This window comes from Suncus etruscus, chromosome 11, assembly GCF_024139225.1.
Source record: "Suncus etruscus isolate mSunEtr1 chromosome 11, mSunEtr1.pri.cur, whole genome shotgun sequence".
Taxonomy (NCBI): Eukaryota; Metazoa; Chordata; class Mammalia; order Eulipotyphla; family Soricidae; genus Suncus; species Suncus etruscus.
The window spans coordinates 38,240,446-38,258,703 of record NC_064858.1 but is presented as its reverse complement, the minus strand read 5'-3'; the positions used below and the strand labels follow the sequence as shown (position 1 = coordinate 38,258,703).

Genomic DNA, 18,258 nt, shown 5'->3' with positions numbered 1-18,258 from the left:
CCTGAATGTAGAGCCAGAAGTAATATGTGAGTACTATAGGGTGTGACCCAAAACAAAAAAAAAGTATACCTAGATAATCTGCTGAAAAAATAATTTGTTATGAAAAATAGTGTTTATTCAAAGACAGAACTAAGTCTCTTACACCTGCTTTTTTTTTTGGCCATACCTGGAAATGCTTAGAAATTACTCCTGGGGATGGAGAGATAGCATGGAGGTAAGGTATTTGCCTTGCATGCAGAAGGACCGTGGATTGAATCCCAGCATCCTATATGGTCCCCCGAGCGTTCCAGGAATAGTTTCTGAGCGTAGAGTCAGGAGTAACCCCTGAGCACTGCTGGGTGTGGACCCCCCCCCCCAAAAAAAAAAAAAAAAAAGAAGATGAAATTACTCCTGGCTGTGAATTCAGTGATCACTCCTCCTACTGGTACTTGGGAGAATATATGGGATGCCAGAGATTGTACCAGTGGTGGTTCTGTGTAAGACAAGTGCTTTACCTTCTATAAACTCTTTTTCTAATTCCAGAATTAACTCTTTTAATTTCATGGTATTCAAAAGAATCAGTACATAAATTTACTAACTCAGAATATATTATATGCATTTCTTTGTCTTCATAATTTGTGCTATTTTTTTTTTCAATTGACAGAGATGTCAAAATAGGAATCAATGGTTTTGTGCACCATTCTACTCCAATGTGTCTGCCTGGAACTGTGAAAACATGATAATTTCCTATGGTAAATAGCACTTATTTAGTAATGACTACCCTCAAATTACAACCTGTCAAATATTTTCATCTTCCATCCACATTGGCACATAGGCACTCCCCCACCTATACACAAATATAGAATAAAATAGCTTTTTTCTCCACCATGAAATATATCAAACAGATCTAAATAAATTTTAAAAGGTATCATTTTACTTTGTGCTAACATTGCTATCAAATAAATTATTTTATATGCATAATACAACATAATTTAAAAACACATATTAATGTGTTTTTGAAATTAAATTGTGCTTCTTAGAAGACAGAAATCTTGTAAAATGTAGATACCAAAAATTAAAACATGAGCAAAAGCTAGTCAAGATGTTAAAGATCACTTTTAGAGTCCATGTAAAATGTGACAAGCTCAAAGAGTGGAGAGTACAGTTAGATTAAGCAGCGTTTTTTCCACCACTGTGCTGTGGCACACTAGTGCGCTGTGAGATATTGTCTGGTGTGTTGCGGGAAAAATTCCAATTTCATCTGTAACATGTGGCTTCGGCTCACAAATAGACCAGTTATTAGATTATTTTATAAGAAAGTAATTATAAAGTAATTTCTTTGTGTTTATTTGATTCCTGTTCAAGAGAATTACTTTATATATAGTCAATATAGGCACAGAGTTAATTTTTTTTAACATTTTCTAATGGTGGTGTTCCTTATGATTTTTTTTTTCATGAAAAACGTGTGCCTTTGCACAAAAAGGTTGAAAAACAGTGGAGTAGAGAAGGGTCTAATATGAAAGGGAAAGGGACATTCAGGGTACCCTTTCATTAACAGTACTGTAAACCACAATGTCAATAAAGAACAGAGAGGAAAAAAATGCCTGCCCAAAGTCAAGTGGGAATGGGTGGATGGGAGGGAAGAAAGCATCAAGGAGAGTGAGTGGGAAACTATTGACTGATGGTGGGAAATATCTCACACTGGTGAAGGTTGTTATACATTGTATAACTGTAACTCAATTATGAACAAATTTATCTGTTAAAAAAAATGTAGTGCAGCGGTAGGGTGTTTGCCTTGCACATGGCTGATCCAGCACAAACCTGAGTACGATCCCTAGTTTCCCATCTGGTCCCCCAAGCCAGGAGCGATTTCTGAGCACATAGCTAAAAATAACCCCTGAGCGTCACCGGGTGTGGCCCCCAAACCAAAAACAAACAAACAAACAAACACCTAAGGGCCGGAGTGGTGGTACAACAGTAGGGCGTGTTTGCCTTGCAAGTGACTGACTAGGACAGATCTGGTTTGATTCCTGGCATCCCATATGATTCCCCAAGCCAGGAGCAATTTCTGAGCACATAGCCATGAATAACCCCTGAGCATCACCAGTTGTGCCCCAAAAACTAATGAACAAACAAACAAACAAACAAATAAATAAGAAAAACCTAGTATGAACAACCTTGTAATCATGGTGTTTAAATTAAGAAAAAAACATTTTAAATGTGACAGGTTGATTTAGTTATTTTTCTAAATATAGAATTAGTGAAGATAGTTAAATGTGTATAAATGTTTACAAATAAAAACATATATAAGCATACATATAAAATTATTATAATTATGTACCTAAAATCAGAATAAGCAAATTAATTAAAATAAAATTGCATATATTATTTTTCTGTTGTTTTTCCCCTTCCTGACAGCAGCAAGTGCTCAGGCGACCATATGAGATCCTGTGGTTAGAATTTGGATTGGCTTTGTGCAAGGCAAGTATCCTGTCCACTGAAAAATGCAGTTCAGTCATTTCTAGTTAGTTGTTTTGGAACACGATTTCTTACTAATACTTTATGTTTTCCACTATAGAATGCAAGAAACAATGCAAATTAATACATACAAGAATAGTAATCAATAATACATCTACTAATAAAGTAAGTTGTTAGAGAAATTTCTATCATAAAACTGGCATATAGTAAACCCCAAATTTGTTTTACAATTTTAAAAATTATTTTAAAATTAAATAAATTATGAACTACTTCTTTGCTTAAGAACAAAGAGAAAATGTGTAAGATTTTATCATTCATTTTTACATAACTTTCCCCTCAAATATATTTTAGTGTAAGATTTTATCAATCATTTTTACATAACTTTCCCCTCAAATATATTTTAGTATACTGAGCTTGGAATTGTGGAAATTGATCTTCACTGAATGGAAGGGACTTTTTTTTTTTAAACTAAAAATAAAACATGTATTCAGCCAATGTTTTCCAATCTGGATCTTACCACCTTGCCCCCCTGAAGGTGCTATACCAATTCAGGAGAGCATTGTTGGTTTAAGGAAGGAAATCAGGGGACTCTGAGTAATTTATTTTCTGAAGAGTGTGATGGCCAAATTAATCTGGGAACCATCACCTTGAGAAAGGGACATAATTTTACTGTTCAAAAAAAAAAATTTATTGATTCATCCTACTTTTCTTGGATATCCCATTATGATCCATTTTTTAAATGACACCTTCATGTAATCAACTTTAAATTTTACCATATAAATATCTTTGCCTAAAGCTAGGAAAAACTCAGGTCCATTTCAAAATGAGAGTCCGTACTTGACCTTTAGACGTCAAGAAATGACCAATTTATCATCTCTTCCGTTTTAGTTCAGAGAACTCAAGAGACTCACCCAACAACTCACCACAGAGACTATTTCCAGCCACCTGGGGCTAGACAAGCCATAGCTGCAACCAGAAAACTTTGCAGCTTTGACTGCTTTGTTGGATTTTGTTAATTAGAAAAGATGGTATGAGGAATTGAGAAATAAGTTAACACATATGTGTGTGTATATGTGTGTGTGTTCATTTGTATAAATGAAAAAATATATTTTCTCCCTTTTGGATTCATAAAACGTTTTCTACCCTACAGAGATTGCCATTTTTATACCCAACATATATTTTATTAATTACTTTATCATTATTTGATTAGCTCATTACTTTCTTAAAGGGGAGAAATGCTGGCAATACATTCTTTGCCATAGTATTAATAACACACCTTCTATTTTAGAACATTTATTCTAAAATATTCATCTATAAAATATTTAATTTAATTTTATTCTATTTATTTGAGGGGGGGAGCAATTGGTCATGGTCAGGGCTTACTCCTGACTCTGTAACACTCAAAGATCACTTCAATGGGACTATATGGCTTACCTGCGTTCTAAACCTGGTAGGCTGTTTGCAATGCAAGTGCTATACGATTACTCCAGTCCCTAAAAGCTTTCATTTTAGAATTTTCAGGTAGTTTTATAATTTAACACTTGTTTATACTTCTCTGTGGTATCAAAAGCTTAGTTTTCTTTTCCATCTTTCATGACATAACTGCTGTTTACCCAGTTTACCAACAGTTCTATTCCACAATTTTTGGTAATCGTCAGTTTGCTTAAGAATATGTTTTAAGGGGCCCGGAGAGATAGCACAGTGGTGTTTGCCTTGCAAGCAGCCGATCCAGGACCAAAGGTGTTGGTTCGAATCCCGGTGTCCCATATGGTCCCCCGTGCCTGCCAGGAGCTATTTCTGAGCAAACAGCCAGGAGTAACCCCTGAGCACCGCTGGGTGTGACCCAAAAACCAAAAAAAAAACAAAAAAAAACAAAAAAACAAGAATTTGTTTTAATTGTTTTTTTTTTGGTTTTTTTTTTTTTGGTTTTTGGGCCACACCCTGTGACGCTCAGGGGTTACTCCTGGCTACGTGCTCAGAAGTTGCTCCTGGCTTCTTGGGGGACCATATGGGACGCCGGGGGATCAAACCGCGGTCCGTCCTAGGCTAGCGCAGGCAAGGCAGGCACCTTACCTCCAGCGCCACCGCCCTGCCCCAGTTTTTTATTTTTAATTAAGCAACCATTCATATTTGATTTCTAAATTAATTTTAGCTAGGTAACATTGATTTATAATAGTGTCATGTTTATACAGTTTAGTGGAATAATAATACATAATGTTCACCACCAATATTCATACACTCATGTTTACTACAATATATTATTATTACTATTCATACGTTGGTGGTATCATCAGACTTTAAGAACTTTGTTCATTCCGGGCCTGGAGAGATAGCACAGTGGCGTTTGCCTTGCAAGCAGCCGATCCAGGACCAAAGGTGGTTGGTTCGAATCCCGGTGTCCCATATGGTCCCCCGTGCCTGCCAGGAGCTATTTCTGAGCAGACAGCCAGGAGTAACCCCTGAGCACTGCCGGGTGTGGCCCCAAAACAAACAAACAAAAAAAAGAACTTTGTTCATTCCCTACCTTAATATACATATATATTATATTATATATTTAAGAGTAAGATAATTGAATCTCTACAATGCTTTGGATAGGTCATTTTATTTCACTGCTAATTTATCTAATATATAAACATGTATTTTTCCATTTCTTTGTTTTATATTTCTTATAATAATGATTTATTGTTTTTACTTCCTTTATTAATTCTTTTTTTTATTTTTTTTGTAATGAAAAGTATTTTATTTTTTTATTTTTTTACTTCTTGAAAAAGGAATATTTTTTCTTTTGTAATGTTTTTATAATACCCTATTTAATTGATAACTATCAGTAATATCAACAATAATATGATATTATTCCTTGAAAAATGATTAAATTCAGAATAATAAAGCATATATATCATATAAATATCAGAAATCAAATTAAAAGAATATGCTGAACAAGTGCTGATCAGCAGCAGCTTTACTATGGCAAATACTTTTTACTTGATTAGTTACAGAGTTAACTTAGTGTACAGTTACATAGTGACTATCTAAATTTTAAAATCCTGCAAGGAAAGAAAAACATTTAAAAATTTTTATTGCATTTATTTATAAACTTCTTGATTTCTTTTAAGTTCTTGGCTTATAGCAAAATCTACTCAAACATTTAGTTTTTGTTTTAGTTTTAGTTTTTTTTTTTGTTTGTTTGTTTTGGGGTCATACCTGGCAGCGCTAAGGGGTTACTCCTGGCTCTATGCTCTGAAATTGCTTTTGGCAGGCTCAGGGGACCACCTGGGATGTCGAGATTTGAACCACCATCCTTCTGCATGCAAGGCAAATGTCCTGCCTCCATGCTATCTCTCTGGCCCCTGTTTAGATTTTTTTCTATGCATTTCCTGAAAGCATTCCCATATACAATCTCTTTCCCCTAGTAAGCATCCTACAATGTAGTGAGGCTTATATTTAAATCAGTATATCTACACTACACACATTTTATTTGGTTAAAAACATCAAGGGTGGGGGCCGGCGAGGTGGTGCTAGAGGTAAGGTGTCTCTCTCTGCCTTGCAAGAGCTAGCTAAGAAAAGGACCACTGTTCGATCCCCCCTGTCCCCTATGGTCCCCCAAGCCAGGGGCAATTTCTGAGCGCATAGCCAGGAGTAACCCCTGAGCATCAAATGGGTGTGGTCCCAAAAAACAAACAAACAAAAAAAATCAAGGGTGGAGAAACCCTGTATCTCTTAGGCCAAGGGAATTTCCTTTCTAGTTTCCCCAATATTTACTGTGCCTATGCAGAAAAAAAAAGAAAAAGCAGCACAAAATAATTTTTTCAGTTTTGTTATAGGTGTTGTTGTTTTCATTTTTTGTGCTTTGTTTTGTTTTTATTTCAGGACAGTGGTTATTGTGTGGTGGTTGTATTTATTTCTGTAGTGCTTTGTGAATTTTTTGTTTGATTTTTCTTTTTGTATTGTTGTGTTTCTCTCCCTTTTTCTTTCTTCACTCAAATTGATATTTATAGCCTCTAGAAGGACTCTGTCCATTTTTGCTTGTTTGTTTTTTTTTTATTCCATTTTATTATTTTTATTTTCTTTAAACAGAACCACAAAACTTGAACCATCTTATTCCACCTCTCAAATTGAGGAGCAAATAATGGAGGGTACCAAGACCAAACAGTTGTATGATCACTAAATAGTAATAAAAATGATCGGACTTAAATACCAAATCCAAAGCCAATGACAACAGAATCGATACCCAATCTACAATAAGCTAGACACAGAGAGGACCACTTATACTAGCAGCCTGGTGGATAAGAGAGGGGGATAGGGGATGCATGATGGGAACGAGGGTGGAGGGAGGACAACTTTGGTGGTGGGAATTCCCCTGATTCAATGTACCTAAAATATTACTCTGAAAGATATGTAATCCACTTTGGTCAAAATAAAAAATTATTATAAAATAAATAAATAAAATATTCCAAAATTAAAAAAAAACACAGAAAACCCCACATTTTTTAGGCACTGTAATATTGTTAATGAAAGGGGTTCATATGTAGTACATTCCTGCACATTCCCTCAATAAGAATATCCATTGTCTTCCAGAAAACCATTTTATTTTTGTTTTGTTATATTTTGTGGGGGGGGGGGGGCAAATCAGATTGCCATATCAGGGTTACTAATATGATTACTAATATGTGCTCAGAAATTACTCATGGACAGTAAGTGGGCCAGCTTTATAGACTAATTCTTTTCTTGAAAGAGATGTAAACCAAGCTGCAAAAAATCAGGGGTACACCAGCCACATAGCAGCAAGCTGGTAATCTCAGGAGGAGAGGGCAGGGCAACTTCCTGCTCTGCTGAAGCCATGCCTGCTGCATCCTCACTCATAATCACTGCTTTGCCTACAGCCCTGCTTCAACACTTCTCTATGATTCTCTTCAGTGTCACCACTCTGACCAAACTTCAGGTATGCTGGGATTTAGGCTTTTTTGGAGTGAGTGCAGGCACCCTTCCTCCCGACATCCTCATTCTTCTGGGAGGCCTGGCAACTGAGAACAGCCCCCACAGAAACAGCACAGTATCACTAACAGTGCTTTGAATTCCTGGAAAACTTGATTTGTTTGATGCTGTCATCTCTATAGGAACATACCAATTTAGATGCCTGTGTGTAGTTAAGGTCACTTAATGTTTGAGCACAAAGGAAATTACAAAATGTACAATTAACAAGAGTTTACTAAACCTTCTGCCATCGTTTTAGTTGACTTTATTGAAGACACAATAATTTTCACAAATTTGCTTGCCGCTGTACTTGTTCTTTTTCCTTTCACTTTAAAATATTTTAATTTTCTTTCTCTTTTTTTAATTTTTTATTTCTTTTCTTTTCTTTTCATTTTGTTTTGTTTTGGTCACACCCAGCAGTGCTCAGAAATTGCTCCTGGCAGGCTTGGGGGACCATATGGGATGCCGGGATTTGAACCACTGTCCTTCTGCATGCAAGGCAAATGCCTTACCTCCATGCTATCTCTCCAGCCCCTTTATTCTTTATTTCACTATTTTTGTATTAACTTTGATTTCACTTATATGGAAACAAATGTACTTCCTAATGACTTTATTGGAGATACAATAATTTTGACAAATTTGCTGTTCTGTACTTTAAATTTTTTGTTCATCTTTCTTTCTTTCTTTCTTTCTTTCTTTCTTTCTTTCTTTCTTTCTTTCTTTCTTTCTTTCTTTCTTTCTTTCTTTCTTTCTTTCTTTCTTTCTTTCTTTCTTTCTTTCTTTCTTTCTTTCTTTCTTTTCTTTTTTCTTTCTTGCTTTCTTGCTTTCTTGCTTTCTTTCTTGCTTTCTTGCTTTCTTGCTTTCTTGCTTTCTTGCTTTCTTTCTTTCTTTCTTTCTTTCTTTCTTTCTTTCTTTCTTTGTTTCTTTCTTTCTTTCTTTCTTTCTTTCTTTCTTTCTTTCTTTCTTTCTTTCTTTCTTTCTTTCTTTCTTTCTTTCTTTCTTTCTTTTCTTTTCTTTTCTTTTTTTTAATTTTTGGGTCACACCTGGCAGCGCCCAGGAATTACTCCTGGCTCCACTCTCAGAAATTGCTCCTGTCAGGCTCTGGGGACCATATGGGATGTCGGGATTTGAACCAATGACCTTCTGCATGAAAGGCAAACGCCTTACCTCCATGCTATCTCTCCAGCCCCTCATCCTTTTTCTTTTTTCTTTCTATTCTTTTTATTTATTTATTTATTTTAGTAACTTTGCTCTCACTTATCTGGAAAGAAATTTATTACTGTCAACTGTGTCAACTATGTGATGCATTTTCTTTACATAGAGTAAAAAAAAAAAAGAAATTACTTCTGGCAGGCTTAGAGGATCACATGGGTTGGCAACATGCAAAGAAAATGCCCTACCTTATACTATTGCTTTGGCCTCAAACCATTTTATTGATAAGCAACATCTTCACATCTTTCCTTGAAGAACTCATGTGTATTTGAAATGTTATGGAGCTTTTTATGTTTTAACAAATGATGCTCACTGTTTTAAAGACAGTGAAATGTGCCAATGTGTATTTTATTTGTTATAAATATTTTATTTATTATGAATAAATACTATGCACATGAAGTTTATTTTTTGTTTTGGAGACACATTTAACTGTGCCCAGGGCTTTGCACTCAAGATTGGGCTCTGGACTCAGAATTGCATAGGGCTTCCCAGTTTCAGCTGCAAACAAGTCCAGGGTCTTTCTTGCAGCCTTATCTCTGCAGCCTCAATTTTGAGTCATTTATATTGTTGCTTAAATTTGACAGACTTGAAATAGAAATATTATAATTTTTAAAAATGTATTGATTTCAAGAATGTATTCTTTTTGCTTTGAAATCAGCTTTACACAGTACTTATAGATATTTTCCAAAGGATAACTACTTGTTCTATTATTATTTTAATTCAACATTTTGGGCACTCTTATTATACTCCTCCCGAAAGGAGATACAAATCTTTTTTTTTTTTTTTTTTTGCAGTTCTATTTAGAGAACATTTCCTAAAAGTATTTCAAACCTCACAATTACTATAATGTTGCATAAATTTCTTTCCTTTGAATGAAATGATACTCATCAGTGCTCAGGGGCAACTGTTGGCTCTGTGCTCAGGTGTCACTCCTGGTGATAATTGGGAAAACAAATGCAGCACCTGGGATCAAAATAGGTTTGACTGTGTGCAAACATACTGTTTTTTAAAATTTATTCATTAATGTTGTTATTAATTTTATATATTTTTTTGCTTTATTGGGATTACTGAATTTTGCAAGGCAAAGTGTGTTAGTGGTGTTAAAAAGATTGTGGTGTTAAAAAAAAGGTTGATGTGGGGCCAGAGAGATAGCACAGCTGTAAGGCATTTGCCTGGCACACAGACAATCCAGGTCGGATGTTGGTTCGAATCCTGGCATCCCATATGGTCACCCGTGCCTGCCAGGAGCGATTTCTGAGCACAGAGCCAGGAGTAACTTCTGAGTGCTGCCGGGTGTGACCCAAAAGACAAAAAAAAAAAAAAAAAAAAAAAAAAAAGAATGTTTATTTTTTATAAATTCAGTGAAAGTAACTTTGTGTATACAAGTCAAATAATAAAGATGGCAACTGTCCCATCGTGTTGTAGGGGAAACAGAAATCAAATCACAGTTCTCTGTCTTTCTGGTACTATTTCAATGCTCAGAATTAAACAACAAAAGCCATATTGGGGAGTCTGCTTTAAAGTGGAGATAAATGGTGAAATGCGTTTCTAAATAATTACAGATCAAGATCTCTGTTTCCAACATTCTTAATCTGCCTATCTTTACACACTTGAAATTTCTACTAATGAGGCTAGTCTTCTGAGGAGAAATCATGCAAAAAGCATTATCAGCATATTATCTTAATGAAATAACTGCATGAAATTATAGTTATTTACATATTTGTAAAATATGGTTAAGTGAATAGCTCTCATGTTCAGAAAATTTTAAGGCAATGGATATGTGTCATACTTTGAAGAAAACTTATGCCTAATGCAGAGTTTATGTCAGCTGAAGCAGTTAGAAAGCACAGGTGGATATGTTCATGAGTAAGTTTGTTTATATGATGGAGTCAGAAACTTAGAATAAATGATAGAAATACCAGCCACTCAGTGTTAAAGAAACTAAGCTCCACAAAATATGTGGAAAAATCTGTCTGAAAATGCATTGTATATGTACTGTGAAAGCAGATAGCTGGGATCAGACTAATTACATCTTCAATCTTGGTTTTCATATGAGTACAATTATGTACATTCATTTATTTATTTATTTCCAGAAGTAATGTATCCTAAGTGCTTTAATCTGTGTAACACAAGCAATAATTCTTACTATTGAAAGAAATTCTGTAAGATTTTATTGCTCGTATGTTATACTATGTAAATCTCCTTTTAGTGTATCCATTTACTCAATTATTTTGATGCTCAAACATTACAATGAAAAGCTCCTTCTCACTTGTTATGATTGTCAAAAGGGTTTAGTTATATAAGGTTCACGAGAATTTCCTGTATTGTGGTTTCGGAAGACTTAGCAGCTAGTGATTTTGCTGCATCTGGGTCATACTATACTATGGTGTTTCAGCAATAAATGATCTAAGAATATTATTTAAATACACATTTTTTGTCTTTTTCTTTTAGGTGTCTTCTTCTGATATAACTCTGATTCTTTAGATTCTAGCTCAATTCTGTGGCCTGATACTGTTCATAAAGGAACAAAAATATTATCTACATCAACACTGGAAAATTTCTCATGGCAGGTATGTAAATTCTTAGTTATAAAATTAAGAAAAAAGTAACCAGCATACTTATATCCTGGGTATGTTTGCTTGAAGAGCAGAGTTTTAAGGAATAATAGACATTTTCTAGTTTTCTAGAATAGAATAGACATTTCTAAAAAAAAAAGAAAGAAAAAAAAAGGATAGACATTTCTAGTTTTCCCAGGTCTCAGAACTTCCTCCTTTTTTTCTGATATATATATATATATAAAATATATATATATATTTTTTAGAAAATAGAAAAGTTTGGGGGCTGGAGAGATAGGACATTGGCAGGGTGTTTGTCTTGCATGCAACCAATCTAGAATCAATGGTGGTTTGAATCCCAGCATCCCATATGGTCCCCTGTGCCTGCCTGGAGTGATTTCTGAGTGCAGAGTGAGGAGCAACTCTTGAGCGCTGCCGGGTGTGACCCAGAAACCAAAGAAAGAAAAGAAAAGAAAGAAAATAGAAAAGTTCATTGGAAATTGGGGGGACAGGAGAAGAAACTTCCAATATGGAAAGGAACTTAGCATAGGACTAAGCTTTCTGATTCTTTGTTCTGTAACATAGACATTACTTAGAAAAGTCTTTCCAATACTTTTAAAGAAGTTTCTAAAATTATTCCAGGCATAGCCCTACGTCCTAAATGAAAATTGATTTACCAGGTTAGACAATGAGCAATATAATGCAAAAACACTGCCAGAGAATGCCAGTTGTAAATGAGAGTGACTAAAAATGCTCTTTTTGGGGAGCTTTACTATTTCTGTTGTAATATTCCCTAAAATACTGAGATGAACACATTGACACTCTTTAGAGTGTGTTAGTGTAATTGAGAATCTCCATAATGTTCAAATATTTGAGGGAAATTTATATAAGCAAGCAATTTTGGACATGGGAACATTTAATGACCTTATAAAATTTTGGCTTATTATATAATGTAACCGAACATATTATAAAATATGATCAGGTTCCAAAATATAGATATTTGTTGAGGAACCTCTTTACGACTTCAAGTTGTGGCTTGGGTGCATGGTTATTTCCCTGTAGTGTGACCCAGAAAAGTAGCAAAATATTGAGTATATATTTTGAAAATAGAAGTTCTGTGATCTTAAAAATCGCCATATAGTTTTCTGACCACTGCCAGGAGTGACCCCCCTGAATATGACAGAAGGGTGCGGTCACCAGACAAACAATTCCCCCTGCCAAAGCAGTAACAACTAAAAACAAGTCAGTTCACTTTTTCTGAAGATGTAACTGATACGGATGAAAAAGTATGGTGATCTCCACAAAGAATTAAAAATATGCCACATAAAATTTTGGTATTGAGTATATTGTGAATAAAACATCTATATTTTCCAAGTTTTATTGGACAGACAATTGCATTCTAAAGTCAGAGATATTCTTTTCCTTTTTTCCTTCCTTCCTTCCTTCCTTCCTTCCTTCCCTTCCTTCCTTCCTTCCTTCCTTCCTTCCTTCCTTCCTTCCTTCCTTCCTTCCTTCCTTCCTTCCTTCCTTCCTTCCTTCCTTCCTTCCTTCCTTCCTTCCTTCCTTCCTTCCTTCCACATTGCTTAGGTCTTACTCCTAGCTCTGAACTGAGGAGTTACTCCAAGCAGACACAAGGGCCCTATGGAGTGTTGGGAATTAAAATAGGGTTGGCTACATGCAAGATAAACACCCTATTTAATGTACTATCTCTTCAGTGGCCTAAACTAGAGATCTTTTTGAATTCTTTATTGATTATTTCTGATTTAAAAAACTCCAGTTTCTTCATGTTCTCTTTGAAGTAATTATATTTTCTCATTTATCCTATAGTCCCAAGGACCATTCCCTGGAAGTGGATTTCTGGAATCTTAGGAGTAATGTGTGTGTTATTGCTTGCTATTGTGGGAGTTTTGATAAAAATGTGTAAGTTTTTGGGGGCAATTTTATACAAAGATAGCAATGGAGGAAGTCACTTAATAAAGACTTATTTTTACTAGTGTGCAGTATGTTCTATTTCATAGATCTCTATGTAACTAAATACATTTTCAATGATTTCTTATAGCATTTCATAAACAAAGTATTGAGCCAGAATTCACCATGGATCTCCAGGAAGGTAGGTCTTTAATTTCAGAAACTGGAACATTAGTAGGGGATAAAGTCTTGTTTTTATTAAGGAATTATAATTCATCTACTATTATATGCACCTAACAATTACAGGATTTCATTGTTCTTCAGTACAGAAGTTACTAAATAACATTGAGTATATATCATTTATATATTTACTAAAGAAAAATGAACCTCAATTACAAAATTTTTCTTCTATAAGTGCTCATATTTGAGAAACAAGAAATGTTTTATTGGTTCAGAGTAATAGTACAGCTGTAGGGACCCCATATGGTTTCTGACGGCCGACTAGGTGTGATCCCTGAATGCAGAGCCAAGAATTATCCCTGAGCACTACAGGGTTTGGCTTCAAAACAAACAGAACAAACAAAAATTGAAATGATTTAGGACTCATTGTATATTACTTACTGTGACTATTATTTGCTCATAACCCATACTTCATCTTTCTTCTTCTTTTATAACTTTCTAATAGTGCTCAAATTTCTGTAATCTCAGACCTATTTATTTACTCAATGAAAACCATGTCAAAACCCAATTTTTGGTTGGATTTCTCTCCAATATCTTCAAGTTATCTCACAATCTTTTATGAGCTTACAGCACTTCATCAATATCACTTTTCCTTAGTAATATCAAGTCTTCATCATGTTAATCAAATATTTTTATATATGACAGTTTTCCACTACACATTTCTTTTTGTGATGAAAACTTTTTTTGTGTGTAGGGGGACATACCTAGCAGTACTAAAAGGTTACTCCTGGTTTTGAACACAGGAATCACTCCTGGCAGGCTCAGGGGACCATATGGAATGCTGAAAATCAAATCTGGCTTGGCAGAGTGAAAGGCAAACAGACATCTTACCCATTGTTCCAGCCCCCTTGTGATAAGAACACTTAAAAATCTACCTCTTTTTTAATGAAGTAAACATAGAAAATGCAATTGTTACTATAATCACAATGTTGAACAATAAAATACCAGAACTTTTGCATCGTCTACCAAGAAGTGTGCTTTGGCTAATATCTCTTCATTTCTTTCCCCACTCCTTCAGTGCTCCTACCCCCCAGCCCTGGTAACCACCATTCAACTGTACAATTGCCACTTCAGCACCAGTTATTTAGAAAAAGTTTGAGGGTATTATAGATCCATGCTTTTAGTTAGTGAAAATAGTAATGGTAATGTTTAGTGGTCAGTACTAAAATCCAGTCAAGCATCAAACCAATTATTTCACTTATTTTCATATTTAAAATAAAATATCTGGCACATTTACTAGTATTACTCTGGTATAACATCTTTACTTGAGAAATAAGACAAAACACTCCCCCCCATTAAATAGCTCTTTCATCTAATTTAGTCCTATGGGCATGGCAAAAATCAGCTGCACATCAAGAGTTTCTCTGCCCTGTCCCATCGTCATATGCTTGCTACCTTCAATAACATATGCTTACATACTGGTTTCATTTGTTTACAAACCCAAATCATTGCTAAGTTCAGTTAATAAGTGATTGGAAGTTATATAATTCTTATTTTTTCACTAGAATAAAATTAATATTCCTCTGGAAAAAAGCTATGTTTGAATAAATTATATTATTACCTAAACTTATATCTATAATAGATTACAAAATTGAATAAATATTTAATAAATGTTTAATAAATTTTAATAAATAATTTGAGTGAGTACTAACATTAGAGAATGGATTTTTCAATGTAATGAGTCATATTTAATTTTTTTGTGTGTTTAGACTTTGGCTGCTGCCCTTGTCAAGACAAGTGGGTTGGATACAAATGCAACTGTTACTTCATTTCTGATGAAACTAAGATTTGGGAAGAAAGTAGGAATTTTTGTGTTTCTCAGAATTCCAGTCTACTTCAAATGCAAAAGAGTGATGAATTGGCATGTATTTCATTCTGATTTTGTATATTTTCTTTCATCTAGAAAAATACACTATTTAAAGAAGATATATGTATATACACACATAGGCACTAGTTTGTTATCCAAACTATTGTGAAATAAATATTTCACAAAAATTTTCCCTTTATAACATATTCTTTTATCCCAAGAAGTGATATTTTAATTTTTCTACCCAAGTCGATTTTTCTTCCCAAGTATTTTTCTTCTCATGCCTGATAAGTGCAAAGGCATGAAGCCTGTGACTATAACAGTGCTTCTCAATTATTTTCTGTCATGCCCTCCTAGGAAAAAGAAAACATTTTTCACGCCCCCCATGAGACTGTATATAGTATCTTTAACCTGCAAAAAAACATATATATATATATAAAATAATTTGAGCTGATTTTTTAATCAGAGGTGATGTCTGGATTAATGGCTATAATGAGCACGTTCTGCAAGGCATAGCTTTTCGAAGCGGGGTTTGAAGCAGGACACAGCAACTCTCAGCTCCAGAGACATAGAGAGACAAAAACACAGGGCTTAGCTTGTTATGACAGTGCTTGCTGAAGTCAAATGCGCCCCCCTTTACGGAGCTTTGCCCCCCCCCCCAGGGCATGCCCCACTATTTGAGAAGCACTGGACTATAATCAACTGAATTTTAAAACTGCTTTCAGTTTATGTGACTGGAAAGTCAAATCTTCTTAAAAGTGCATTATTATTTAAGATAATTCAAATTATAATTCAAAAGATGCCAATATATTAATAATATGTTTGCCTCTGTTTCTGAGCAGCACTTCATGAGATCCAGTAAATATTTTTACTGGACTGGCATATCTTACAGTGAAGATCATGGACGCTGGTTGTGGCTGAATGGTTCTTCTGTCTCTCCAGATGTGTAAGTTTCAGGTCGTCAGTACTTCGTCTTTCTGTGTTAGTTTTAGATTTTAATCAAGAATGTGGTTAATATCCAGGGACATGGTCTCTAAAATAACCTGCCTTTGACATGAGAACACAGAAGAGATAATAAAATATAACACTATAACAATTTTACTTACATTATCAACACCTAAATTTATGTTCAAGTAACATTAAGTGACTGTCCTTTTTTTCCCTTTGGTTTTTAATTTTTGGGGCCACACCCAGTGACATTCAGGGTTTACTCCTGGTTCTGACTCAGAAATCACTCCTTGCAGGCTCAGGGGACCATTTGGGATTCTGGGGATTGAACCGAATCTAACCATTTGCAAAGCAAATGCTCTACCCCGCTGTGCTATTGCTCTGGCCCCAACTGAATGTACTTTTAACCATGAAAAAGCACTTTAGCATATGCTGTCTTTTTTATTAAACAAACATAGGAAGTTGACTATAGTTATAGTATAGTGGGTAAGGCATTGGCTCCCCTGGGTATGATCTCTGGCATCCTAAATAATCTCCCTAGCACTGCCAAGAGCGAGGTGGAGGGAGATTTGGGACATTGGTGGTGGGAATGTTTCACTGGTGAAGGGGGGTGTTCTTTACATGACTGAAACCAAAACACAATCATGTTTGTAATCAAGGTGTTTAAAGATATTATTTAAAAAAAAAAGAGGAATTCTTGTATTCAAAGCCAGGACTAAACTAAACAAAATAAATCAAAAAAGAAACAAAGATTTCCATATATCAGAAGAATTAATAAAACTGCAAAAATATAAATCCTTTATTGTCATGCCACCAGTACACAAATACTGCCCAAGATTTGTAATATTTAGGCAAAAATAATAAAATATATGCCTACTGAATAAAAATTCCACAATGACTCAATATGTCAGTATCTTTTTAAATGCTTTGAAAAGTTTTATCATTTATTTTTAAAAAACTACCTGTGGTATAATAATTTTCTTTTCCTATTTTCTAACAATATTTTTTTTAAATTATAGATTGGAAATCTCTTCAACAACAAATACAAATCACTGCATAGCATACAGCCCAAGAAAAACTGTGTTAAGTGAATCTTGCTCAAACAAAAATCGTTATATCTGCAAGCAATAACATATTTAGGTGTTTCTTGGTGTGATTGATGTGAAAAGTGTCAACATTTAGAATGATAATGTCATTCTATTTAATGATAATTTAATGATAATGTCAATTTCTATTTTTACTAGCTATATACTGCTTGGATTTGTAAAATATTTTAAATTGTCATACATTTCTTTTTTTTTTTCTTTTTCTTTTTCTTGTTTTTGTTTTTGTTTTTGGGGCCGTTAGATGCTCAGGGGTTACTCCTGGCTAAGCTTTCAGAAATCGCCCCTGGCTTGGGGGACCATATGGGACGCTGGGGGATCGAACTACAGTCCTTCCTTGGCTAGCGCTTGCAAGGCAGACAGACACCTTACCTCTAGCACCACCTCGCCGGCCCCCATACATTTCTTTTTTTTTTGTTTGTTTTTTGGGTCACACCCGGCAGCGCTCAGGGGTTACTCCTGGCTCTATGCTCAGAAAAGCCCCTGGCAAGCAAGGGGGACCATATGGGATGCCGGAATTCGAACCACTGTCCTTCTGCGTGAAAGGCAACCACCGCCTTACTTCCATGCTATCTCTCCGGCCCCCTGTCATACATATTTTATAGATTAAAATTGATAAAGATTTTTGCACTTTAATCTGCAATGTAAAGTACCAACTTTAGGAAACTTGCTACAAAGTTTGTGTCTGAGAAGGGACCACTATGACCAAGATAGTTGAAAATATTACTCTGGACAAGAAGTAGGTGCTAAAAGGAGACAAAGTGATATATATGATACCCCATTCAATAACACTATTGAAAACTAAAGTGTCTAAAAGAAAGAGGCAGGCAGAGAGAGGTCAAAACAAAAATGGGAGGAAAATGAGAACATTGATGGCAGGAAATGAGCTGATGAAGGCATGGGGTATTGTATGATTGAAACTTAATCATGAACAACTTTGTACCTGTGTATCTCATGGTGATTCAATTAAATAATTTATTTTATTAAAAAAATTAAAAGCTCCAATTTTGATATTATGAATATTTTAGTTAAAAAGTATGTGCACAATACTAAATTT

At 34.9% G+C, this 18,258-nt stretch overlaps 1 protein-coding gene across 1 annotated transcript in view; it reads left to right on the top strand.

The window, feature by feature from the left end:
• Positions 1-17,229, top strand: part of KLRD1 (killer cell lectin like receptor D1) — a 17,988-nt gene extending 759 nt beyond the window's left edge. The window contains exons 2-6 of the mRNA XM_049782920.1: positions 13,023-13,115; positions 13,255-13,305; positions 15,053-15,204; positions 15,993-16,096; positions 17,118-17,229. Of these exons, the coding sequence (XP_049638877.1) occupies positions 13,023-13,115; positions 13,255-13,305; positions 15,053-15,204; positions 15,993-16,096; positions 17,118-17,229 (512 nt within the window). The remainder of the gene's footprint in view (positions 1-13,022; positions 13,116-13,254; positions 13,306-15,052; positions 15,205-15,992; positions 16,097-17,117) is intronic.
• The last annotated feature ends 1,029 nt before the right edge of the window (positions 17,230-18,258 follow it).